The sequence below is a fragment of the Urocitellus parryii genome, chromosome 15 (assembly GCF_045843805.1).
Source record: "Urocitellus parryii isolate mUroPar1 chromosome 15, mUroPar1.hap1, whole genome shotgun sequence".
Lineage (NCBI taxonomy): Eukaryota > Metazoa > Chordata > Mammalia > Rodentia > Sciuridae > Urocitellus > Urocitellus parryii.
The window spans coordinates 57,906,228-57,931,043 of NC_135545.1; the positions used below are offsets into that span (position 1 = coordinate 57,906,228).

Here is a 24,816-nt window from a genome sequence, read left to right on the forward strand (position 1 = left end):
TGCAGGGGGAGAGGCCAGAGGAAGGAGTGCCTGGGGGTCTGAACCACAACCAAGGCTTGAACCGGTTGATGCTGGCCGTGCGAGACATGATGGCCAACTTCCACTTCAATGACCAGGAGGCGCCGCGGGAGGACAACCCCGAGGGGGAGGGGGACTGGGACTGAGCCACTTAGGCTGCTGCGCCCAGCGCTGTGCAATTATGTTCCTGATTCTGTTCTGGTCTGGATTGACCAGTCCCCTGAAGTAGAAGTGCTGAATGTACCGGCCGCCGTGTCTTCTGTTCCCTGCAAACATGGATGGGTTTCTTCCCTGCTGCGGGGGCTCCTCCTCCAACACTCAGCTCCACCTCAGCACTCAGGAGTCCAGAGCCAGCCCTGGCCCACGTGCGGCCCACACCGGAATCTGGAACACAGGGCTCCAGGGGGATCCCTGGTGGTGTGGGATCTCCAGGCTTGTATTGAGAAGAGATGTCTTCGTGGCTGGCCTTCAGGCCACAGCCCAGTTCTTTTCGAGCAGTTGGGGATAATGTGGGGGGGTCCCTCAGCTGGACACTGCAGCCTCTCCAGACTTGCGGGTTTTGAACTCTCTGAGCACACATTCTACCTTGGAGCTACAGCCCGAGCCCAGTACTGTATTAGGAAACTGGAGGGCTGAGACGCAGCTGAGGGGTAGAGCACTGGGCTGGCATGTACAAGGCTCCAGACCCCATCCCCAGCACAGGAGGGAAGGAAGGCAGGAGGGAGGGGAGGAGACAGGGAGAGAAGAAAGGAAGCTGGGAAGCTTCAGGGGCAGTGTCCGGAGGTGAAGGAGAAGCCCAAAAAGCAAGTTTAGGAAGAAAGTTGTTGAGGGCAGATTGGGGGGTATAGGACAGGTTAATGGACATTTGTTCTGGGGATAACTGGGAGCTCCAGTAAGGCCCCCAGGTTGGCTCACAGCTGGCCACACAGCCAGGGCACACCAGAGCCTCAGAGCCATTGTGCCTAACCACTGGAGGGACAGATCATGTGACCCAAGCCAGGCATGTTGGCCACACCTGTAATCCTGTAATCCCAGCAACTCCCAAGGCTGAGGTCAGGGCTAGGGGTGTAGCTCAGGGATAGCGTGCTTTTCAGTCCCTAGTAACCAACAGAGGAATATCCTGTCTGGTTCTGGAAGGGTCAGGAAACTGAGGGGTTGTGAACTGGGCCCCCTTCACAGTGCTGATCTTCTGCCCCAAGAGGGGCCAGGAAGAGGCGCAATCCCAAATTTCAATGTTGGCCTAACGGGGTTTGGTAGGGGATTGCACCCATCTGCAGGTTGGGCAGCACCCGAGCTTCCACAGCTGGGGTGGTCTACTGAGAAAGGGTTTGTTCTCTGAAAATGACAGGCAAGCAGGGTACCCTTCCTCTTCCTGCCTTCAATCCAGATATGTGGTATCTGGAGCCACAGCAGTGATCCTGCATCCAGGAGCCAGGGAACTCTGAAATGGACAGCCAGCACTCTAGCATTCAAGCAGAGAGAAGGGCCCTGGGCTCGAGGGACCGGCTCGGCTGCAGGCCTGCTTCCTGAGGCCCTGAGCCCACAGCACCTCATGGTGCACTTGGGCTTAAGCAGTGCCACAGCTGAGCACTCTCTAGAGTTGCTCACGTCTCTGAACAGCCACGAAGGCCTAGCTGCCAAGCAGGCCTGGCTCCTCTTTGGACCACTCGGCCTCAGCAGGAGGACCTGTGTGCTGGGCAGGGTGGCTGACCAGCTGTGGCCTTTCTCACAGAGCTAGACAAGGTGGGCACCCAGGAGCAAACCTCCCTGTCACCTTCCAGACAGGGACTTCAGAGGAGGCTGACATTGCCAAGATGTGGCCAGCGCCCTTCCTGAGAAGCTGTACTTGGGCATGAGGGTCAGGTAGTGGCCCCACTCTCTCCATGTGGGGCAGGCCTGCTGTGCACTGCCCTCCTGTGGGCACCAGGATACTCCATGAGGGCCAAGTATGTCCATCTGGGGCAAGACTGGGAGCTGCACTGGGCGCCAGGACATCCAGGTCAGGGTACACTCGGCCTTAGCACCATCTGGCTTCATCAGGGCACAGACAGCCCGAGGCCACTCTCCACTTTCCCTGCTGTCACAAGCCAAAAGGTGACTGTCTCCAGCCCAGCTGTACTGGGCTCCTTCCCACGAAGCCTGCAGCAGGAGTGTCCAGTGAGGTCCAAGACAGGGAGTCCTGAGGCAGGGTTGTCTGGTTTCTTAAGCCCGCCAGCTGGGTCTCGTGAGAGGAAGGATGTGGTCACCTCTGCCAAAGGCTACCCCAGTCTCATGCCTTTGAAGTCTCAGGCTTGGCAGAGGAGGGATGGGGAGAAACACATCCCTCTCAAAGGCCTTGTTCATGGAAGTGGAAATCCACATCCCTGTTAAGGGGCCCTGAAGCAGGGGGCGGGGCGGGCTGCCTGCCACAGCCCCGAGGTGCACAGTGGTCTGCAGCTGCTGCTGCCTGGGCTGCATGTGGCTTTGGGCCAGTGCTGCAGCACAGCCCTCGTGCTGGGACCCGCTCCCCTGGGCCATTCTCCATGAGGGGCAGAGGTCATGGAGGCAAAGAGCTGAGCTCAGGGTGTGGCAGTATGTGGGCCCCGTCCTCCAGGTGGGCTCTCCGTGAAGGCTTGTGGGACTGGTGAGCTGCCAGAAAGAAGCAGCCCACCAACATGGAAAATGGCCAAATCCACTAAGGATGGATACCTTGTGGCACCAACATTGCCCCTTGTTCCCCAGGGGATGTGTGCCAAGCCTCCAACGCCACCTTGGGCAGTCCAGAGTAGCTGGAAGCTGTCCAAATGCCAAGCATGATCTGCTCACATAATGGACACCACACAGTCTAAGTGGGAGGATTTTAATTACCTGCAATAAAAAGGATGAATCTCAGTGTGATTCAAAATACCAACCAGAAGGTTCCATTTATATGACATTCCAAGAAAGGCAAAATTCACCTGTGGTGTTGAGGTCAGGACAGTGGCTTGCAAGAGCAGGCAGGAAGGGACCTGAGGCTGCTCTGGCGTGGGCCACTCTTCAATCTGTGGGTCTGGGTGCTGCTTCCTGGCTGTCCTCAGGCTGGGGAAGCCGTCATTCTCATGTTTGTCATCTGTGGGTTCCATCTGTGTTGTACTTAGTGCTCCACAGTGAACACGAGGAGTTGGTGAGTTGCAGGGTGGGGATGTAAGGAGTGTCCAACCAGTGTTAGTGGGCACTATCCTGTGCTTTCACACACCGGTGTACGGGCGTGGTGTGGCCCGAGGTGTCTGGCAGTGGGATAGATGAAGGAGGGAGAGAATGGATTCTCACACGTACTGCAGAAACCAATGCTTTCAAAACACCTCAGGGTTGCTAGGTGCAGTGGTCACACCCACCATCTCAGTGAGGCCACGAGGCTGAGGCCCAGGCAGGAGGATCACAGCTTCAAGGCCAGCCAAGACCCTGCTTCAAAATAAAATGAAAAGGGCTGGGGGTATGGTCCAGTGGTGGAGGGCCTCTGGGTTCATTTCCTAGTACTGCCAATAAGTAAACACACAATAAGTTAAAAAAAAGAAAGGTGTAGGGATACAGTTCAGTGTCAGAGCACTCCTGGATTCAATCCCTAGTACCACAAAATAGAGTCTAAATATTTTTTTTTTTAATGGGCTGGGGATATGGCTTATTGGTAGAGGGCTTACCTAGCATGTGCGAGACCCTGGTCACAGTCTCCAGTAATGCAAGACACAGACACATCTTGCCCGAGAAAGTGCTGGGGCACCCTGGAGAAGAGCCTAGCAGATACCCAAATGGGAGCAGGACTGCCTTCCCCACCCAGGCAAGGGCTGTAATGGTCGTCAAGGTGCCATCCCTGGCCGTGGCCCACTAAGGCCAGAGACAAGAGTGCCCTGATGTGGTCCCCAGCTCCGGGTCCTGTAGGCCCACAGCAGAAATGGGGGTGCCACCAGGGAGGGGTAGGCAGCTGCAGCTGGTGCCCCAGTGAGTGAGCAAGTCTGCCTGGTGACAGGCTGCTGGTAGACCTCAGCAGGATGCATCTGGCCAGCCGCCAGGAAACGGCCCCCCACAGCCCCAGCAGTGCTACAGTTGGGGGCTGTGGCCGCTCTGGCATGGCAAGGGCTTGTTCCTGGCCCTCATTATATGCAACTGTAGCTCTCCTGTGGGGTATGTCTAGCGCTGAGCCTCTGCTGAGGCTGTGGCTCCTGCCTTGCCAACTGTTTCTTGAGATTTTAATCATTTTACAAGTTCTCAGGATGGCAGTTGTGGCTCTGGTAGACCACTAGCCTGGGGCTCCACTCAGCAAAAATTCAAAAAGAAAGATGGGGCTGGGGTGGTGGCTCCGTGGTAGAGTGGCTGCATAGCATGTGTGAGACCCTGGTTCCACCCTCAGCACCACATAAAAACAAATACATAAAATAGAAGTATAAAATGCCCCAGAGGCGACGCGCCTCCTGCCTGGCAGGGTGGGCTGGCAGCTGCTCCCACCACGAAGCAGAGCCCGGTAGCACCGGGGAACGCAGGGAAGCCGCGATGAGGCTGCAGGAGAATCAGAAGTTTCTCAGAAGGGGGCGCAGGGGCAGGTCCTCAGAGGCAGGACCGATGACGCAGGGGCAGGAGCACGGGGAAGGTCAGCATGGCTTTGACCCCGCGCTGTGCCCAGGGGTCCTTGGGCTCTGGCGCCTGCTGGGTGCCGCTCACACCCCTGGCGGCCGGTCCCGGGGTGCTCACGCAGCTCAGTCGCACGCCCATCATGTGCCACCCTCTGGAGGAGGGGCTCCGCGGACAACTTTAAAGAAAGGCTCCATTCTTCCTGGGACCTCAGCCTACCCCTGGCCCAGGGAGGCAGGAGGCCAGGCAGAGTTATCAGAGGCAGGTGACCTAGAGGCTCCCGGAGCAGATGAGGTCCCCACCAGAGCAGCCTCCAGAGAAGAGGTTGGCAGTGCAGTGGATGACCAGCTTCATGGGCACTGTGAACTGAGATTCCGATTCCCTGAGCAGAAGGTCCACACCGCAGAACTCAGGGTCCCAGCCAGGAAGTCTCTGGACTCTACTGGGGCCATGCCGAGGCCAACCTTTGTCCAGCCAGGGAGAGGGTGAGTGCGAGGGTGAGAGCGGGATGGAACAGGACAGGTGTGAGTGACACCCGACGCACCATGAGCTGAGCTGGTGCCTAGAGCCTCACACAGCTGGAGTCTGGGACCCTCCATCCACCCCTCCTGCTCTGAGGACAGGACTATGCCTGTACAGAGGAGGCTCCTGGGCTCTCTCAACTCCACCCCTACGGCCACCCCTCAGCTCCGGCTGGCCACCAACCAGACGGGCCCCCACTGCCTGCTGGTGTCCATTCCTGATGGGCTCTTCCTTGGCCTGGGGCTGGTGAGCTTGGTGGAGAACATGCTGGTGGTGGTGGCCATCGCCAAGAACCGCAACCTGCACTCTCCCATGTACTGCTTCATCTGCTGCCTGGCCCTGTCTGACCTGCTGGTGAGCACCAGCAATGTGCTGGAGACTGCCATCTTCCTGCTGCTGGAGGTGGGCGCCCTGGCAACGCCAGCCGCTGTGGTGCAGCAGCTGGACAATGTCATGGACGTGCTCACCTGTGGCTCCATGGTGTCCAGCCTCTGCTTTCTGGGTGCCATTGCTGTGGACCGCTACATCTCCATCTTCTACGCACTACGCTATCACAGCATTGTGACGCTGCCCCGCGCACGGGGGGCCATCGTGGCAATCTGGGCGGCCAGCATCCTCTCCAGCATCCTCTTCATCACCTACTACAACCACGCAGCTGTCCTGCTTTGTCTGGTCACCTTCTTTCTGGCTATGCTGGCACTCATGGCAGCTCTCTACATCCACATGCTTGCCCGGGCGTGCCAGCATGCCCAGGGCATCGCCCAGCTCCACAAGATGCAGCGACCCGTGCACCAGGGCTTCCGCCTGAAGGGCGCTGTGACCCTCACTACCCTCCTGGGTGTTTTCTTCCTGTGCTGGGGCCCCTTTTTCCTGCACCTCACCCTCATCGTTCTCTGCCCCCAGCACCCTGCCTGCAGCTGTGTCTTCAGGAACTTCAACCTCTTCCTGGCCCTCATCATATGCAACTCCATTGCAGACCCTCTCATCTATGCCTTCCGCAGCCGGGAGCTCCGCCTGACACTCAAGGAGGTGCTGCTGTGCTCCTGGTGAGCAGGGGGGTGGCTGCTGGCATCAAGGCCGGGATGCTGGGCAGAGTGAGACAAAGGTATCCAGTGGCCCGAGACTGTGTGGCCTTGGATAGGCCCTTCCCTTCTTGGTCCCATTGCCAAAGGACAGACTAGATGATCTCTAGAGGTGTGGAAGCACAGACCGGGGACAGGGAGAGGGGTAAGTGTGACCTCCAGAAACCAACCCTCAAAAGAAGTTGTGGGAAATGGAGGAAGTTGGGGAGGGGAGGGGCTTGGTTACGGGGCAGCAGGGGCAGATCCTAGGATCCTAAAGAGACATTCTCTGTCCTAGGGAGTTCTGCTTCTGCCTGTGACTAGGCCATGCCCACCATCACTTGTTTTTACTGCCAGCTCTTGGGGCTTGTGCCCTCAGCAGCTGGGACAGGAACATCAATAGGAGCCATGGAAAAGGGACCCTGCTCCTGTTCAGGGCCTCAGGAGGAAGGACTTTGTGACCAGAAAGATCCAGCCACAGCTGTGCGGCAGGCTGCTTTCAGAAGTGAGCTAGGGGACTGGATTTGCAGAATGGGCCTATTGCACAGGGGTGTCCACCAGAGTGGGGCTGAGCATCCATCCAGTTTGCAGGCTCAGTGGAAACCTGAGAGTTGGGAATCCAGCACCACACTCACCCCAGGCATGGGGATCCAGCAAAGGCACGCTCTGGCTGCAGGAGAGGCTGCCCGTCTGAATCAGTGGCTAGTGCCTGGGAGTGCAGGGCCAGGAAACAATTGGTAATAATGCTGTGCCCAGGTGCAGCCTCACCACCATCTCCTGGATTCTTCCAGAAGCTGCTTGAAATCTGGATGGAGGGAAGGCAGGGACAGTAGTTATGATGGGGAGAAAGGAATCCCAGAAATCATGACTGTCCACCCAGGGGAGGAGACCACAGTTCCAGAGGCCTCCAGTGTCCATGGGAAGAGTGTATCGACTTCAGGCCTCAGCTCCCTCTTGGCCATCTGTCTCTCTGTGGCTACAAACTGCAATACAGAGCCAAGGACACATGTTCAGCAGCCCCTTCCCCCAGTCACCTCCATGGTGACAAGACTCATACTGCCCAGAATGCCTCTGGCCCAACTCTATACTGGCAGTAACAGCACCACCCAGTCCTGGCCCCTGAGGTGCAGACGCTTGACCCCAGCCAGAGCATGACCCTTCCTGGCCTCAGCCCTGCAACCCCACAGCTATGGCACACAGTGAATGGGACCATCCTCATCTACTATGGGATGCCCTTCCTGGCCTCATCCCTGCAACCCCACAGCTATGGCACACAGTGAATGGGACCATCCTCATCTACTATGGGATGCCCTTCCTGGCCTCAGCCCTGCAACCCCACAGCTATGGCACACAGTGAATGGGACCATCCTCATCTACTATGGGATGCCCTTCCTGGCCTCAGCCCTGCAACCCCACAGCTATGGCACACAGTGAATGGGACCATCCTCATCTACTATGAGATGCCCAGAGGGGCCTGTGGCCCGGGGTGGAACAGGGATTGGGGTCTGTTCTCTGCTAGTCACTGTCCCCCTGGGAGCTGGGTCAGTGCTCTGCCAGCCCGGGGAAATTTTTAGACAAGGCCTCTGAGGATGGGGTGAGGTTGTCTGGGGACTCAGGATGTCCAAAACCGAGTCCAGGGCAGTGGGCATCTTGGGGTGAACTATACTGCTTGGTTTTAGAGAGTTGTGGACCCCTGTGCCCCTCTTCTGAAGCAACCTGGGCTTCTCACTAAGCCCACCTAATTTTCCTGCACAGACACTGGACATCAGCAGACCTCCTCCCTGGGGTAGGCTTGGTGGGAGCTATCATGTCCTGTTAACCTTCTCCCAGACAGGTCTAGTAAGCAGCCCCCACCTTGCTGTCAGCTGCAGCCCAGACTGCTGGTTCCCGGCAAGGCCAGTCTCTGCTGGGAGACAGAACAGTGAGTCAGCCTTCAGCCTGGCACCAGAGCCCTCTGGGGACAGAGGGGGAGCTGGCTTGGTCTGATGCCATCCTGGCAGAGAGGGAGTCCAGGCCTATGGATGGTTCCAAGCTTCTTCCCTTGCACAGACCAGGAGGCACAGCCAAATACTCACCCAGGACTCCTTGAATGGGGACAGCTGGAAACCAACCACGGAAAGCCACATCACGGACAAACTGTGGGGGAGGGGCATCTCTTGAGAACAAAAGACCCATTTCTATGCTTGCCAAACCAGGGAGCTTCTCCGAGAGAGGAGAGAGACACAACTACAACACACAGCACTCCTGCACAGAATGGAGGGCACAGGCGCCTGCAGCTTGTTCTCAGCTGCTGGCTTTGAAGTGAACGATGCTTGAGGGTCTACACACTGTGGTGCTGCCTGAGACCCTTCTTAAGGGATTTCTGTCGTCAAAATTCCATGAGGACCTCATTATAAGGTGTCAATGGAATATCTAACCCTAGATGAATATTAAACCAATGCAGTATGTATGAATAGAATGATGCATGGCAGATCCATCCTCTCCTTCCTCTCCTGACAGTCTCCTTAAGTAGGTGGTTCCAGATGGCTCCAGGCCCCCTCCTTACCCTCACTTATACCAAGAGTTCAAGGATACAGGTGACATCAGGGAATGAGCCAGAAACTGCTGTCCTCTGTCTTTTGCCCTGGTAGGTCCAGTGCCTGGCTTATGTACCTTTAGGACAATCCCTGAGGCGGATATTCATGGAGCAAGGGCTGCCTGCCAGGCGCTGGGAATGCCCAGGAGTGCAGTGCCTCCTCATGGCAACCCTCGGGGAGGAAGGGCAGGTGGCACCTTCCATTGCCAGGTCAGGGACTCTTGAGCTGCATACAGAACCTGCTGCCCTTCTGTTCCCATAGTCTCCTAAAGCGGATGTTTCCGGGTTCTGTCTGAAGCTCGCTTTCTTGCAGGTGGCCTGCTTAGTGGGTTCCTGCCTCGCCCACCCCTACGAACCTGGCAGAGACCAGAATACCTTGTCTGCCACAAGATAGGGATCCAGGAAGATGGGGGTTTGTTCGTAAGCGGATGAGAAGAAAGACCCTACTCACAAAGCCTCAGGGTGGGGCTGCAGCAGTGGTGGAACCCAACAGGGCAGCTGCCTCGGGGAGGGATGTCCAAGGGCCCAGGGGAGCTCTATTGTCCTCCCTGGAGTCCCCACTCGCACAACCGGACCCTTTGGGAGCCAGCCCCTCCTTTCGGAGGTGCCGGGCCAGGCCTAGTCGCGGCGGCGGGAGTAGGCGCCGCATTGCGCGGGCGGAGCCGGGATGTGCGGTGCTGATGCTGCAGAGCCGGTGCCGCATTCTGCGGCGGCGCCCTGGGATTGGCCGCGCCCGCTGATGTCAGGCCGGCGGGGGCGGGGCCCGCGCTATAAGAGCTGGTGGCGGGGGCCGCCGACCCTCTGCAGCCCGCCCGACTGTCCGCTTGCGCTCGCCGCCGCCCGCCAGACGCAGCCAGCATGAGGGAGATCGTGCATATCCAGGCCGGCCAGTGCGGCAACCAGATCGGGGCCAAGGTGAGGCCACGCGTCCGCCCCCTCCCGCCCTGCATCCCGGCGCTCATCCCGGGGACCCCCACCGCGCCGCGGCCCCGGGGAGCGAGGCGTGGTGCACCGCGGGCTGCACCCCGCGCCGCTCCCAGCCCGGGACAAAGGGATGAGCGCGGTACCCCGCCTGGCGGCAGGGGCGTCGAAATCCTCGCCCTGTGATTCCCACCCTCGCCTTTCCTCTGCCCCTGCCCAGGTGACCTCGGCCTGTTGGCGGGCAGCCCACGTCAGCTGCTAAACCTCAGCTCCATCTACACCTTCTCCCTCCCCCGCGCGGCCTCAGCAGGCCTGCTGGGGGAACTGTCTGGGCGTGGCCCTCTTTGGGGCCGCACCTTAGCCTGGAGTGAGATGGATAGGGTGAGCAGCTTTGGGTGGGACTCTCCCCCAAAGCTATGATTCCCTCTGCCCAAACCTCCACTGAAAGAACGGGATGTCCTCCAAGGGACAGAGCCGCCCTCCTGTCCCCAACCCTGTTCTGAAAACCCTAGCTTCCTAGCCCCACCCTATTCCTTTGTTGGAGGAATTGGGCCTGGACTAGGGTGACCTTGGTCCAGAACTGGACTCTTCCCTCAATCCTGCTCTTTCTGGACAAAGGCGAGATACCTCCCTGGACCGCACCCACCCAGCGTCTACTCCTGTAGCTTGGACACTGGAACAAAGGGTAGCCGCAGGTGCGGGGGCTGCAGCCTCCCTCTGCATTTCTCCTTGTGAGTTCACCTCACAGATGTCAAGGCTGAGGCAAGGAAAGGTTTGGTGTGTGCCTCTGCAGGGAACTTCAGGTGTCCTCATCCCCACCCGGACTGTGAGATAGCCGTTCCTGTCCCCAAGTCCTGGAAGAGTGTCCCCTGCCCAAGGTCACACAGCAGGTGGAAGGCAGCTGGCTGACCCCTTAGCGCTGTCCCTTGCAGAGCTGGGGCTTGGGCTGGGTGGGTGGAAGGGTCTACCCTTAGAACAACAGTGTGGAGGGAGGTGGCTTTGTCAGGACCGAAGCCAGGGACCCAGCTCAAGGTTGCTGTGGAGCTAGTTCCCAAGAGGGCCTTGGGGGAGATAGTTCCTGGAGGGGAAGGGGTCGGACCAGAACTTCCCCTGGAGGCTGTTGCCATGGTAACCAGGCAGGAACAAAAAGCTAATTACCAGGGGCTGGGGCAGCCACGTGGCTGACATGTAAATTGCAAGTTTGGCTCTAGGGTGGAGATGCCTCTGAAGGGGGTGGGGCAGCACGGGGAGATCCTCTAATCACCAGAAGAGACATCTGTGTCCCTCTAGGAGGGATACTGGGGGAGGGGAGGCTTGAGGGCTAGGGTTCTCAGATCTAATCAGGACTCCTGGGGCAGTCCGTGACAGCTGCCCTGACTTGATGGGAGGAGCTGAACACTCCTTACTGTGGTCACGGGGACCAGGCCTGCTCTGAACATCTGCTCCTGGGAGGGTCAGAGGTCAGTGCTGGGTGGAGAGGATGGCAGCCCTGAGGCCTGCCTGGTGACCCTGCTGCTATTGCTAGGCCTGGCCAGCACTTCTATCCCACAGGCACACTTTAGACAAAAGCTCAAGCAGTCAAGTCTACACCCACTTCCTTATGCAGCCTACAGAGTGCTGGACAGTGTCTTCGGACACTGGACTATGGAGTATTAAAAAGAGCTGGGGTTGTGGCTCAGTGATTAAGCACCCTTGGGTTCAATCCCTGGTACCAAAACCAAAACAATGAGAAAAAAATATTTCTGGCTGGGTGTGGTAACGCAGCCTCTAACCCCAACTATTCCATAATTCCCAGTTGAGGCAGAAGGATCCCACCTTTGAGACCAGTTTGAGCAATTTAGTGAGACTCTGTCTCAATAAAATAAAAAGGGCTGGGGATGTAGGTCAGAGGTAGAGCACTTGCCTGGTGTATGGAAGGCCCTGGGTTCAATCCTCAATAGTTAAAAGTGAGGGGGGGGCGGGGGGAAGCAAACAGAGGCAAATTTTCGGAGGAGGGGGGATACTTTGTTTTTCCCTTCTCCCCTTTGTGGTGATCAGTGATCAGTGTGAAGCAACTTAGCACTTCTCTTCTGCAGCCTCCCAACCCTGCTCTCAGGGGTCCTAAGCTGGAGGTCCCTGGGCAGGGCCCTGTGTGAAGGATTCATCTGCTCAGCATCTACCCCAGACCACAGGAAATTTCTTGGCTATTGTTGCTGGCCCCTGGTACAGCGGGAGATAGCTCCCTTCCATGGGCCGCGGTGGGGATCAGGAGCTGTGCCCACTAGCTGCAGGTGGGCCAGGGGCTGCTTTCCTCCTCCAGGGTCCCTGGGTGGGCCAGGCTCAACACAAAGGGCCGTGGACTCCAGGAGGTGCCTGGCTGGGGCCGGCGGGCGGAGGAGGGATAGGGTCAGTGACCAGGAGCAGCAGCCGAGCCTTAGTAATTTGTGGGAATCAGCACCGTCGTGTGGCTTTGTTTCTGTCATCTCGAAGGCTGTGGCGAGATGGGCATCACCCGCCCCCAGGACGAGAACACCGCAGCTCCCTCCAGGGAAGCTGAGTCACTTGTCTGGGATCACGCCACGGGCTGGGCCGGGCAGGGATTTTAAATCCTGGTCTTGCAGAAGTGGCGTGGTCACAGCATCGTGGGCGGGGACTCACCCTACCCCCGCCCCCCACCCCGCAACCGCCAGCAAACGGCTCCCCCTGGTTCCCTAGGCTGGGTCCAGTCCCCAACCCACTCTCCTCCCCTCTAGGGCCGGGCAGCACTGGACCCAGCCTGGAGTCCTCTTTGTCTGCGCCCCACAGAACGCCTGAGGCCTGGGCGACGCCCCTCCATCCGCTGCTGGGCGGGGCATCAGGGCGGGGCCTGCCTGTAAGCCAATGGGAGGGGGCTTTCCCCCCCTTGCCCTCTGGGGTCCCTCCCTCTGGTTCGGGCTGCAGCCTACAATCTGGGCTGGGCCCAGAACCCAGGATCCATGCTGCATCTGGCAATTTCTTTTCTGTGATGATGCTACTTAATTTTCAAAGTTATATTGCTCTGATTATTAAACATGTTACATAATGTACTTTACCGATAAGACTTTATTTTAGATTATTTTATCTGAGTGGTAAACTCAGGGGAGCTGTACCACTGAGCTGCATCCCAGCCCTTTTTTCTTTGATTTTTTTACTTTGAGTCAAGTCAATTTTATGAATTGCGAGGCTGACCTCAGACTTGCTCTCATCCTGCCTCAGCCTCCCAAGTCCCTAGGATTACAGGTATATGCCACTGTGCCCAGCAATTTTTTATTAACAAAAAAATGCAATGGTTAATATATTCTTCCTGTGATAAGTTGAAACACTGCAGAGTCCGGTGGCTTAGATCTGTAGTCCCAGCTGCTGGGAAAGGCTGGGGAATAAAGAAGATCACTTTAACCCAGGAGTTCAAGGCCAGCCTGGGCAACATGTTGAGGCTCTGCCAAAAAGAAAAAAGCACTGCAGATGAGGAAACATTTTTCCCTTCTGGGTCCTACTCTCCAAGCCCAGACACCATTTTCTGTTCTTCCGATCCATTTTATTTAAGTTACCTGCACATATGGTTTTAATTAGCACTGAAGACCTTGTGACCAGTGAAGCCCACACCCGTGGAAGGCTTTCTGGTCAAGGCTGAGCCAGTCGCTTGTGGGTATCGTTGTCTGTCTAGGTTGAGGCTGGTGTCCTCTCTGGGGAGGGCTGCTTCTCACTGGACATGTGGCTACCACTGACTGAGTTGCGTGCACTGTCTCTCTCTCTCTCACACACACACACACACACACACACACACACTGTGTTGAGCTCCTCTCAAGGTGGCCCTGTAGCCAGAGGCGGGGGCCCTCCAGACTAATGGATCAAGGGCCCTGGCTCTGGACTGTCAGCAACCAAACAGTTCTTTAAGACAGCCTCCAGGGGGCTGGGGATGTGGCTCAAGCAGTAGCGCGCTGGACTGGCTGGCATGCGGCCAGGGTTCGATCCTCAGCACCACATACAAACAAAGATGTTGTGTCTGCCAAAAACTAAAAAATAAATATTAAAATTCTCTCTCTCTCTCTCCCTCTCTCACACCTCTCTCTTAAAAAAAAAAAAAAAAGCCTCCAGGGTCAGAGAAGAACACCTCTAAATGCCTCCAACCCAAGTACACAAGAGGGAGAGAAATCCAGTCTCCTCTTTGCTGAGAAGTGACCCCTGAAAACAGTCTCTTGGGATAAGCTGCCAGGAAACATTTTTCCTGATTTTTATTAGTAAATGCTTTCTTCATACTCTTTGGTCTTTTTAAAATTTTATTTTTAACGAATCTTACTTTAAAAGCCAATGTGTTCACGTGACAATTCCCACAGTACCAAAGAAGAATACTCTGTGAAAAGCAGTCTCTCTTCCAGCCCAGGACCCCAGGCACCGCTCTCTGTGTCTCTCTCAGAGACATCCAAATATAGATAAGCACATGCAAACTGTTCTCTTCCACCAGCACATGACTCCCATGTAGAGGCCCTTTGTTCCCAAGGCTTCGCACCAGTAACTCATCTGGAAGTCACTGCAGCCCCGAGGAGCAGAGCGATGGGAGGGGCCTCACAGTCCTACATCCCTGGAGTCTTACACATGTGACTTAGGAGGCAGATGCTGTGCCCCAAGGAAGTGTACCTGGGATGAGGGCAGACTTCTTCTGATGCTCCCTCATCCAGGGTGTGTGCCAGCATGTGGGCTAACAGTTCTGCATGGTACTAACCATCTGCCGTGAACTGTTAATTTGCTTTGCATAGATTAGCTCACTGTATTCCTATAGATTTGTTATCAAGCTCACTGTACAGACTGCACCAGGGCACAGAGAATCCTGGTGACCTGCCTGAGGTCACACACTGGGAAAGAGGTGGGGCCAAGCTGTGAGTCCTCAATCAAGGTGCTACCTACCCTGTTCCGCTGCAGGTGTGGGACCAGAGTCTGAGAAGCATTGTGTGTTCCCGCCCAAGGTGGTGCAGCAGGTGGTAGGGCATGAGCCTTAGCATTGCCAGGTTCCATGTGGACGGCAAGGTGAGGGTGGCCTGAGGGAAGTTATTCCCACGTAGGACCCCAGTAGCCCAGCTGCAGACTCAGTTGGGGGTGCTTGCCAACACTGGCTCCCAGGGTCCCTGTGGGTCTGCCTGGCTAAGACAGTGTTTTGGTCAGTTTTTGCTGCTGTGAATAAAAGACCTGAAAAGAACAATTAGAAGAGGAAAAGTTTATTTGAGGCTCACAGTTTCAGAGGTCTCAGTGCATAGAAGGCTGGCTCCATTCCTCAGGGCTCAAGTGAGGTTGAACATCATGGTGGAAGAGTATGGCAGAGGGAAACAGCTCACATGATGATCAGAAACCAGAGAGAGATTCCACAGCCAGATGCAAAATATACACCCCAAAGGCATGCCCCCAGCCACCCAGCCTCCTCCAGCTAACCCTACGGGCCTTCGGTTAATCCTATCAGGGGATCAAGTCTCTGACTGGGTTAAGGCTATAACCCAGTTATTTTTCCTTTAAGTCTTCTTGCATTGTCTCACACGTGAGCTTTTAGGGGCCACCTCACAATCAAACCATGACAGGCAGGGCTGAGCCCCAGCACTGGACACTGCTTACTCTGAGGCCAAGGGCCACACATAGTGGCTAAAGGATGTGACAGATCTGGGCCTGCTTTCCCTTGTCTGGAAAGAAGGAATAATATAGCCCAGGAAGTGTTATCTCCTTGCCCATGAGTGCAAAGCTGGGTCTGGGAACCTGGTTTGTGTGGACTGAGCCCTGGTCTACCCCTGGGCCCTCTGGGCAGCCTGGTCATGCAGGCAGTGGGTTTTCTGACAGGTGAGAGCACAAGGTTTTCCTACTCATAGGCTGTGAGTTATAAGGCCCCAGGAGGGTGGGTCCTAGCCTTGGATGTGGCTGCTCGCTGACACTACTGTGCCTCCCTTGCAGTTCTGGGAAGTCATCAGTGATGAGCACGGCATCGACCCCAGTGGCAACTATGTGGGGGACTCGGACCTGCAACTGGAACGCATCAGCGTCTACTATAATGAGGCCTCCTGTAAGCACCTGCCTTTGGGAACCGGGTGCCTGGGTGGGCAGAGTCCTAACACCTCTGCCTCCACTGGTTGGCCCAGAGGCAAGCAGGTGTCCTGGAGATGGGGCATTCATACTCACAGAATGAAAATGACAAGTCAGTTGACAGCCAGCACAGAGTGAGGTGCAGACCTCTGATGGCAAAGAGGGCAGGTGTACAGTCCAGAGGAGCGGGCTGGGGGTGGGCCCAGAGCCCACTCACTGGAGGGCTTGGTTGGGGGCTGTTTGGTAACCAGTGCAGAGTGATTTCCATAGCAAACTGGTGAAATATCAGCCTGCCCACCGGGATGCACAACTTGACTGCCATCTAAGGTATCAACCATTTTATACATGGCAGGATTTAGAAGGAAGTGAGGAGCCCTTGAGACCCACATTACTGAGCAGCCCCCCTCTCCCCTCAGCTCACAAGTATGTGCCTCGGGCCATTCTGGTGGATCTGGAGCCTGGAACCATGGACAGTGTCCGGTCTGGGGCCTTTGGGCACCTCTTCAGGCCTGATAACTTCATCTTTGGTAAGTTTCTCCTGCTACATATGCACTTAGGGCCCAGCAGCCTGGGCAGGTGAACAACCCACATTGCAGAGGGGGTGAGTCAGAAACAGGATAAAGTCTTTTGCTGGGACCATAATTGTTGGAACTAATCTTTCCAGTTTATATTTGGGTGCTAGAGGCCCAGAGAAAGGATTCTGTGTGGGAAACACAACTCTTGCATTTCAAGAAGAATGAGGAGGGCTGGTGCTGTGGCTCAGAGGAAAGAGCGCTCGCCTGGCATGCATGAGGCACTGGGTTCAATCCTCAGCACCACATAAAAATAAAATAAAGGTATTATGTCCACCTATAAGTAAAAAACAAATGTTAAAAAAAAAAGAAGAAGAATGAAGAGTAAAAATACAAGTAAGTTTTTGGAATCATATGGAACTGGTGGGATAGAAGTTGAGGGCCTCTAGGGGACTCTGTTTATGAGCATGTGGCAAGAGGTCAACATTCCTGTGCTCACACAGATGCAGGAAGAGGTCCCCCCTCACTTCCTGAGCTACCAGGGACTGTGGGGTGGGAGGGAAGGTGAGCCGGACACCCAGGTTGCCCTTGTGAGACAACAAGGCACTGGACTGACCCCAGAGTCTCAGAGTCCAGAGTCCCCAGCACGCAGTTGCCATGGCCAGGGCCCTCGGCAGGTAGAGAAGGTGTGCCCTGCCGGGTATGCACTTATAGAAGGCAGGACTGGGGATGTGGCGCAAGCGGTAGCCACCCGCCTGGCAGGCGCAGGGCCCTGGGGTCGATCCTCAACACCACATACAAATAAAAAATAAACATATTGTGTCCACCTAAAAAAAATAATAATAAATAAATATTTAAAGAAGAAGGCACCTCCTCTGAAGTCCCTCTGCAGTGCTTGGGCAAGTGCTGGTCTGGGCTGCAGACCCTCAGCCCTGGCCTGTCACCTCCTCCTCTTACCCCACAGGTCAGAGTGGGGCCGGCAACAACTGGGCCAAGGGCCACTACACGGAGGGCGCAGAGCTGGTGGACTCGGTCCTAGACGTGGTGCGCAAGGAGTGCGAGAACTGCGACTGCCTGCAGGGCTTCCAGCTGACCCACTCGCTGGGCGGCGGCACGGGCTCGGGCATGGGCACACTGCTCATCAGCAAGGTGCGAGAGGAGTACCCCGACCGCATCATGAACACCTTCAGTGTGGTGCCCTCGCCCAAGGTGTCGGACACGGTGGTGGAGCCCTACAACGCCACGCTGTCCATCCACCAGCTGGTGGAGAACACGGACGAGACCTACTGCATCGACAATGAGGCGCTCTACGACATCTGCTTCCGCACCCTCAAGCTGGCCACACCCACCTACGGGGACCTCAACCACCTGGTGTCGGCCACCATGAGCGGGGTCACCACCTCGCTGCGCTTCCCGGGCCAGCTCAACGCCGACTTGCGCAAGCTGGCCGTGAACATGGTGCCCTTCCCGCGCCTGCACTTCTTCATGCCGGGCTTCGCGCCCTTGACCGCCCGGGGCAGCCAGCAGTACCGCGCGCTGACCGTGCCCGAGCTCACCCAGCAGATGTTCGACGCCAAGAACATGATGGCTGCCTGCGACCCGCGCCACGGCCGCTATCTCACCGTGGCCACCGTTTTCCGTGGGCGCATGTCCATGAAGGAGGTGGACGAGCAGATGCTGGCCATCCAGAGTAAGAACAGCAGCTACTTCGTGGAGTGGATCCCCAACAACGTCAAGGTGGCCGTGTGCGACATCCCGCCGCGTGGCCTCAAGATGTCCTCCACCTTCATCGGCAACAGCACGGCCATCCAGGAGCTGTTCAAGCGCATCTCGGAGCAGTTCACGGCCATGTTCCGGCGCAAGGCCTTCCTGCACTGGTACACGGGCGAGGGCATGGACGAGATGGAGTTCACCGAGGCCGAGAGCAACATGAACGACCTGGTGTCTGAGTACCAGCAGTACCAGGACGCCACGGCCGAGGAGGAGGGCGAGATGTACGAGGACGACGAGGAGGAGTCCGAGGCCCAGGGCCCCAAGTGAGGCAGTTCCCAGCCGGTGCCGGGCCACTGCAGCCAGGGCCGGCCGCCGTGTCCGGCCCAGGGCCCTGGAGCCACAGTGCTGCCCCAGCTTTGCTTCCCAGGCCGCAGCACCCCAGGGCTCCGATGCTGTCCTGCAGTATTTATGGCCCACCCCACCCACAGGAGTCCACTGGGCTGTCCTCCCACTTAGGCCGTGTCCCTGTCCAGTGGCTCATTGTCTCTTTCATTGTGGCTCCAGGCCTGATGTTTCCTGGTCTGTTTTGTTTTTTTACTGGTTTGTGTTTATATTCTGGGGGGTTACTTAATAAATCTATTGCTGTCAGATAGCCCTGCCTGGTGCTGGAGGGTTTTTTTTCATTCTGGAAAGTCTGGTTCAGAAGGGTGAGGAGAGGTGGCAGTGTGGCCCAGATGGGGACAGGCCATGGTTCCCAGGCTGGCCTCTGACCCAGGCCTGTTCTGGAAGCCAGGTGTGTCGAGGGCACAGCCCTGGGAGTCCTCAAGTGGGGAAGGAGAGCTGGGGAGGACCAGCCCTGCCTGGGTGGAGCCCTGTCCCTGAACCCCGTGTCTCCTGGGACTCAGGAGGAAGCCCACACTGGTCCCAGGCCCACCTCAGGGCAGCTCAGGCTCCGTACTTCTCTCTAATCACCCCCTGGTCAGTGCAGCACCTGAGACCTGAGCTAGGGAGGCTAGGAAGGAGCCTTCTGGAAAGGTACTGGTGGGGGACAGTGAGGTGTGATGGCTCCCTGCACCCCCTGGTGGACGTTTCTTGCAGCTGCAGGAGGCCCAGTGCCCCATGACACTGGCACCTGAAGAGGGCTTGGTAGAAGAGATGCTCACCCACATCCCATCTCCTCCTACAGAGCAAGAACTGACTTCTTACAGTTCAGGTGGGAACTGACTTCTTGAAGCCCAAGGAAGTCAACTGCCCAGGCGCCCATGGTGGGTGTGTGCCGGGTTTCTGTTCTCGAGACTAAAAGGCTCAGGGGTCACTCTAGTTACACTGGGCTGACTGGGCTGTGCAAAATAACCACACAAGAGACTAAAATACCTTTTTCTTTGGGGTCGCCGTGACGGCTCCTCTGACCTTAAGGGTCCGCAGAAAGAGAGAGAGCGAGAGCATGCACTGACCCCTTTTATTGAGGAGAAGCTATTCAAATGAGGCCAGGGGTCAGGTTTCAGGGGGCTGAGTCTATCTTCATGATGTCCACTGTCAGCAGGTTGACTGACACCTGGGTAGGCCACACCCCAGGGCACAGTAAGAGGAGGGGACCCACACAAGGCACTTCCATGGGAGATTCTACCCTAAACAGGGCAAGGGGTGATATCACAAAGGAACAGGTGAGCGTAGCTCCACCCTTGGGGCTGTAGCAAGACATACCCATGCCCAAGACACCGACCCTCACACCCAAGAAGATGGGGAAAGCTCTGACACATTGCAGTGACTGAGCGCCTCAGCACCCAGCCGGGGAGTGTGACTCAGTCACTTGTAAGGTTGGTCTCCCACAGGTGTGCATTGCTTGCCTGGGGCAAGACTCCGTTTTGCCTCCCTGTGGCCCCTTGTCTGGTAAGCCAAGGCATGTTGTCAGACCCAGATGCCCTGTACTCTGCTTGGCGGTACCCAGAAGTGGCTTCCATGAAGGCAGTACCTTTTCACATCACCTTCATGCAGCTTTGTGTGCAGAAGAAATGAGACTGAGGGGGCGGCTAGCTCTGGCTTCCGAGCAGAGAACTGAAGCCCCGGGGGGTCACGCACCTCTGGTTCTGGTCCTGATGGAGGCTGGGCTCTGGTGTCCAGCACAGATGGCAACACAGATGTGCATGTGAGGTCTCAGCTGTCACTGTGTAACAAACCACTCCAAACTTAACAGAATAGCGATTTGTCCTGTTAACCAGGTGATTTTTGATGCCCCACGGTGTTGGCTGGGATGACTCACAGCCCAAAGCCTCACTCTGGAGACTAACATCTGCTGGTCACCAGCTGTGCACCAGGGCACTGTCTGCCTGTTCTCCATGCAGCCTATTCCCCACCACGGTGGTCTCGTGTGGGCCAGATTACATGCAGCTGCTTCCAAGGGCACCAGGCTCTCCTAGGGCCAAGTCAGAAACAGGCCCAGTGTCACTGTGCTGTGTCCAGTGGGCTGGCCCAGATGCCCAGGAAGACTGCACAGAGATCCAAGAGGTGTCCCAAACAGTCTGGCACACACTAACTCCACATGTCCCGACCCCCTCCCCAGGCCCGGGTACCCACTGTGGTGATGCCAACTCTGTCTTCCAGGTGCTTGGGCCAAATCTTAGGGTTTCCCTGGGTGAGGAAAGCCGTTCACCCCAGAGCAGCTGTGAAGCCCTAGATAAAGCCCAGAATCCCCAGGGTGTCTCACACCTGCTGCCAGCAAATCGGGTGGCTCCACAGGAGAGTTTGGATCTTAAATGTTCCCCAAAGGTCACGTGCTGAAGGCTGGCTCTCCAGCCTGCGGCGCTTACTATTGGGAGGTGGTAGAACTTTGAGGAAGTGGGGCCTTGTGGAAGGAAGTTAGGTCACTGGGTGTGTGCCCTTGAAGGGGACAGTGGGACCCAGGTTCGTTCTCGCTCTTTGCTTTAGGTTTCCAGGCAACATGTGAACAGGTTTTCCCCACCACAGGCTTCCACCATGAGGCTCTGTTTGGACAGCAGGCCAAATCTCTTAAACCCTGAGCTAAAACAAGCCTTTCTTCCTTTTAAGTTGATTTTCTCAGGTATTTTATCACATGATCTTCAGAATCCACCCAGAACTCCAATCCCCACATCTGCTGCTATGTCTGCCATTTTGTCTGGTCCCTACTGGGCTCCTGCTCCTGCTGGGCCACTTTGATCCCTTCCTCCTATGGCGGCCACATGCTCGTGGGATGGCGGTCAGTGCTCACTGTTCTTGCTCATATCCTGCAGAGCCCACTCCTCAAGGGCAGCAGAGTCACTCAGTGGCCTCACACCTACCTTTCCTCCAGTTACATCTGTTCACACCACTTTCCTTAATGTTCCTTTTTTAATATCCATTTTTTTAGTTGCAGTTGGACACAATCTCGTGACTTTATTCATTTATTTTTATGTCGTGCTGAGGATCGAACCCAGGGTCTTGTACATGTGAGGCGAGTGCTCTGCTGTTGAGCCACAACCCCAGCCCTCATCTATGTTCTTTGAATGCACAGCTCAGGCCACCTCCAGCTCAGACTAGACCACTGGTGGCCAGGCTGAGCGTGCACTGGCAGAGGTTGCGTGAGCTGGGGCCATGGTGCTGCAGACAGAGGGTGGGTGGTGTTCTACCTGGAGCCCCTTGCTGTAGCCCTGGGGCCCACACTCTGCTCCCTCTTCCCCCTCTGGCTTCCCTTCTTGGCCTCTCTCTGCTGCCTCCTCTCTTGCATAACCTCCCAGCTTTGGAGTGCAGGAAGCCCGTGTGAAGGTGAAGATGTTCTGCACCTGACAAGTTGCATCTTCCAAAGAAGGCCACAGAACGGCTTCCACACCACAGGCCCGGCCACAGCTCGGCCACTCTCACCAAGAGAGTCTAACCCCTTCCTCTAGAACTCAGAATGGCCTTCTGTAAGAATAGCTGCAAAAACAAAACAAGAACAAATACCCCAAAGAGAACGTGTAGGGAGCTCCAGGTTGGCGTCCCCATCTGGGATAGGCACGTCAGGGTGAACATGATAAAAGGGCTCCTGTTTGATGCCAGTGGGTTTGGGGTGGCCTTCTGGGTTAGTCAGCTTTTCCTCCCAATGACCAAAATGTCCAAGAAGAATTTTGAGGAGGAAAAGTTCATTGTGTTTCATGGTTTCAGGGTTCAGTCCCTGATGGGTCAACTCCATTGCTCTGGACCTGAACTGAGGCAGGACATCACGGAGGAAAGGCCTAGCAGAGGGAAGCCAGGAAGGAGAGAGAGGGCAGGAGGAGCTTGGAACAAGGTCTTCAACTCTCCAGCCCTGCCCCCCCAGGAGCCCATCAGATTGCTAATCTGACCAGGTCACCATTTTACAATCAGATCATCCATCTCACCTCCTGCAGACCTCATGTGCAGACCATGACAGCTGCTACATGGGGAAAGCAGAAGGGACTTCATTACGAGCACAACTGGTGTGGCAAGGCTCCGGGAAAGCTGTCCTAGCCTCAGGCTCAGTGTGTTGTGTGGACCTGTTCTGAGCAGGCGTTTGGAGTTAACCGCGAGCTTAGCCCCCTCTCCCAAGACAATCACCTCCTATAACTTTCTTTTCTTTTTTGAGACAGGGTCTCCTTGTGCTGCCCAGGCTGGTCTTGAACCCCTGGGCTCAAGAGATCCTCCCTCCTCAGCCTCCTGAGTAGCTGAGACGACAGGTCAGAACCACCACCACAGCATTTTTGCAATTTTAATGTAACAGCAGCAGTGTCTTTTAAGTGGTGAAGAAGAAAGAACTCCAAGTACCACACCATAAACCAGCAGGTGGGTGGGTCACAACTCTCTGTGGGGAGAGAAGACCCAATTGCAACTGGTGAATGGAATGTACCAGTCCTGATGCCACGCAGGATCTGGGCTGAGTCAGGGCACCGTTCTGCACAGCTCTGCCCCAGCACAGCTGCCCCGCCCCCGCGCTGAGTGGAGCTCAAGTGCCGTTTGGTACACTCAAGCACACGGACAGCTCACTCCTGGTCACTGCAGTGAAGGATATGGACCACAGGCCTCAGGGAACTTCCCTTACTGTCCCCCACCTGCCCTCCCGCCCTGTCCTAAATGAGCTGGCCACCAGAACTCCTTCCACGACCTGGTGGTGCCAAGCCCTATAAAACCCAGCCCTTTGTGGCGGCCTGCCACAAATTTCCCCTCAGAAATGTGGTCCATGGAGGTCTGCCTCCATCCCCTTCTTCTTTTTGTATTCTTCCATGTGCTTTCAGTGAGAGTGGTGGCCAAGAGGGGTGGGGACAGAGAGCACCTCAGTTCCTCTTCTCTTCTGTTCCCACTCACCGCAGCTCAGATGGGTGTCCAAAAGGGACTGAAGGAGCTGCCACACGGTACAACTCCAGGTGGTCATAACTGAAGGAGAGAGTTGCACATGCACAAACTGTGCAGCTGTGCCTGCCCTCTGGGAGAATGGTAGCTCAAAGATGGTGAAGGGGCAGCTGGGCCTCTCTCATCTGCACCTGTGACTGAAATGCCTTTGACCAGTTCTGCTTTGCTAAATCTGCTTCCAAGATAAAGAATGACCACTTTTCCACAGAGCTTTCTCTTTGTCAGGCACTTTCCTAGGACTGTACACACCTCCCTGAACCTTCCCAACCTGCCCATGCGGCCCTGAGCAACTTTGGTCTGTCTCCCAGAGTTCCCAACACACCGTGAATAAACAGACCATCAGAGAGGCCAGTGGAGCTTTACCCTGCTGCCATCCAACAGGAACGAGCTTGACTCCTCTTTACTAGCTTGAGATACACTGTTTTGGCTGACCCTATGTAAGTCCCCTCCTTCTGGCCCAAACTGCAAGAATCCTGGACATGCTGACCACAGCTTCTGTGAGTGAGTCCCCCAATAAATCGTGCTCTGTACTCCCCTAGACCTGGCTGCCTCTTTGTGGTCTTCTGACACCTCCCGGACAGTTCTCCCACTCCAGGACTCAGTTTTTCCTTTACCTGCATTTCACAGAGAAGATGAGGAGGCTCTTTGCTGGCTTGTCCTGAGTCTTGATGGAGGTTGTGTGTCTCCCCTCTGGGCTTACAGTGGCCAAACGTCTGCTTCCTCCAGAGCACCTTCACCAGTAAAAGCCGCAGCTTTGCTCCTCTGGCCGAGGTGAAAACACTGGGCTCACCAAGGTCACACTCAGAGTTAACTGAAACTGGCCAGCATGTCTCAGAAAGGGGGAGAGTAAGTGTCCAGGCCCTCCTGGCCTCCCTGCCCTAGCCACCTGGATTACCCCTGACTGCAGGGTAGGGGGAACCCAGGGGGGTCCTCACCTACAGACAGTGGCTTTTAGAGAGGGGAAGGTGGGGGAGAGCTAGCAGACAAAACTGAAAAGAAGAAGGAGGCTTCTGAAAACAGGAGCAGAAATGGGGTGGGGGTAGGAGGGATGGGGTTCGTAGGTTTGGGACCACCTGGCTCTTGGAGAGAAAATGTCCACACTTTGTGAAATATCCCTTTCCTACCTGTTCTGATCCATTCTCCATGGATCAGCATCAGAGGGATTTGTGAGTGGTTTTTTTTTTTTTTTTTTTGTATTGAGAATTGGATCCTAGGGTGCTTTCTATTGAGCCATATCCCCTGTCCTTTTTCATTTTGAAACAGGGAAGTTGCTAGGGCTTTGCTAAGTTGCTGATGCTGACCTCAAACTTGTGATCCTCCTTCCACAGCCACCCAAGTAGCTGGGATTACAGGCATGGCTGCCACGCTGAGCTTCACAGTAATTTTTTTTTTTTTTTTAAATATTTATTTATTAGTTATTGGCGGACACAACATCTTTGTTTGTATGTGGTGCTGGAGGATCGAACCCGGGCTGCACGCATGCCAGGCGAGCGCGCTACCGCTTGAGCCACATCCCCAGCCC

General features: G+C 56.1%; 3 protein-coding genes across 3 annotated transcripts in view; all 3 read left to right on the forward strand.

Moving 5' to 3' along the window:
- Positions 1 to 2,864, forward strand: part of Tcf25 (TCF25 ribosome quality control complex subunit) — a 29,324-nt gene extending 26,460 nt beyond the window's left edge. Inside the window, exon 18 of the mRNA XM_077793129.1 lies at positions 6 to 2,864. Within this exon, the coding sequence (XP_077649255.1) occupies positions 6 to 164 (159 nt within the window). The 3' untranslated portion in view covers positions 165 to 2,864. The remainder of the gene's footprint in view (positions 1 to 5) is intronic.
- A 2,362-nt stretch (positions 2,865 to 5,226) lies between these two features.
- On the forward strand, positions 5,227 to 8,520 carry Mc1r (melanocortin 1 receptor). Its single transcript, XM_077793108.1, has 2 exons — positions 5,227 to 6,167; positions 8,013 to 8,520. Coding segments are annotated over exons 1-2 (942 nt in total). The 3' UTR covers positions 8,014 to 8,520.
- Positions 8,521 to 9,615: 1,095 nt separating this feature from the next.
- Positions 9,616 to 18,546, forward strand: Tubb3 (tubulin beta 3 class III). Its single transcript, XM_077793107.1, has 4 exons — positions 9,616 to 9,672; positions 15,604 to 15,712; positions 16,149 to 16,259; positions 17,209 to 18,546. Exons 1-4 carry the CDS (start codon positions 9,616 to 9,618, stop codon positions 18,282 to 18,284), a joined length of 1,353 nt encoding a protein of 450 aa, XP_077649233.1. The 3' UTR covers positions 18,285 to 18,546.
- The last annotated feature ends 6,270 nt before the right edge of the window (positions 18,547 to 24,816 follow it).

Excerpts from the sequence above, each read along its gene's own strand:
- Tubb3 (XM_077793107.1), top strand. The coding sequence starts at position 9,616 with ATGAGGGAGATCGTGCATATCCAGGCCGGCCAGTGCGGCAACCAGATC. Across the intron at positions 9,673-15,603 it reads GCAACCAGATCGGGGCCAAG|TTCTGGGAAGTCATCAGTGA; the intron begins GTGAGGCCACGC and ends CCTCCCTTGCAG. Across the intron at positions 16,260-17,208 it reads GCCTGATAACTTCATCTTTG|GTCAGAGTGGGGCCGGCAAC; the intron begins GTAAGTTTCTCC and ends CTTACCCCACAG.
- Mc1r (XM_077793108.1), top strand. The coding sequence starts at position 5,227 with ATGCCTGTACAGAGGAGGCTCCTGGGCTCTCTCAACTCCACCCCTACG.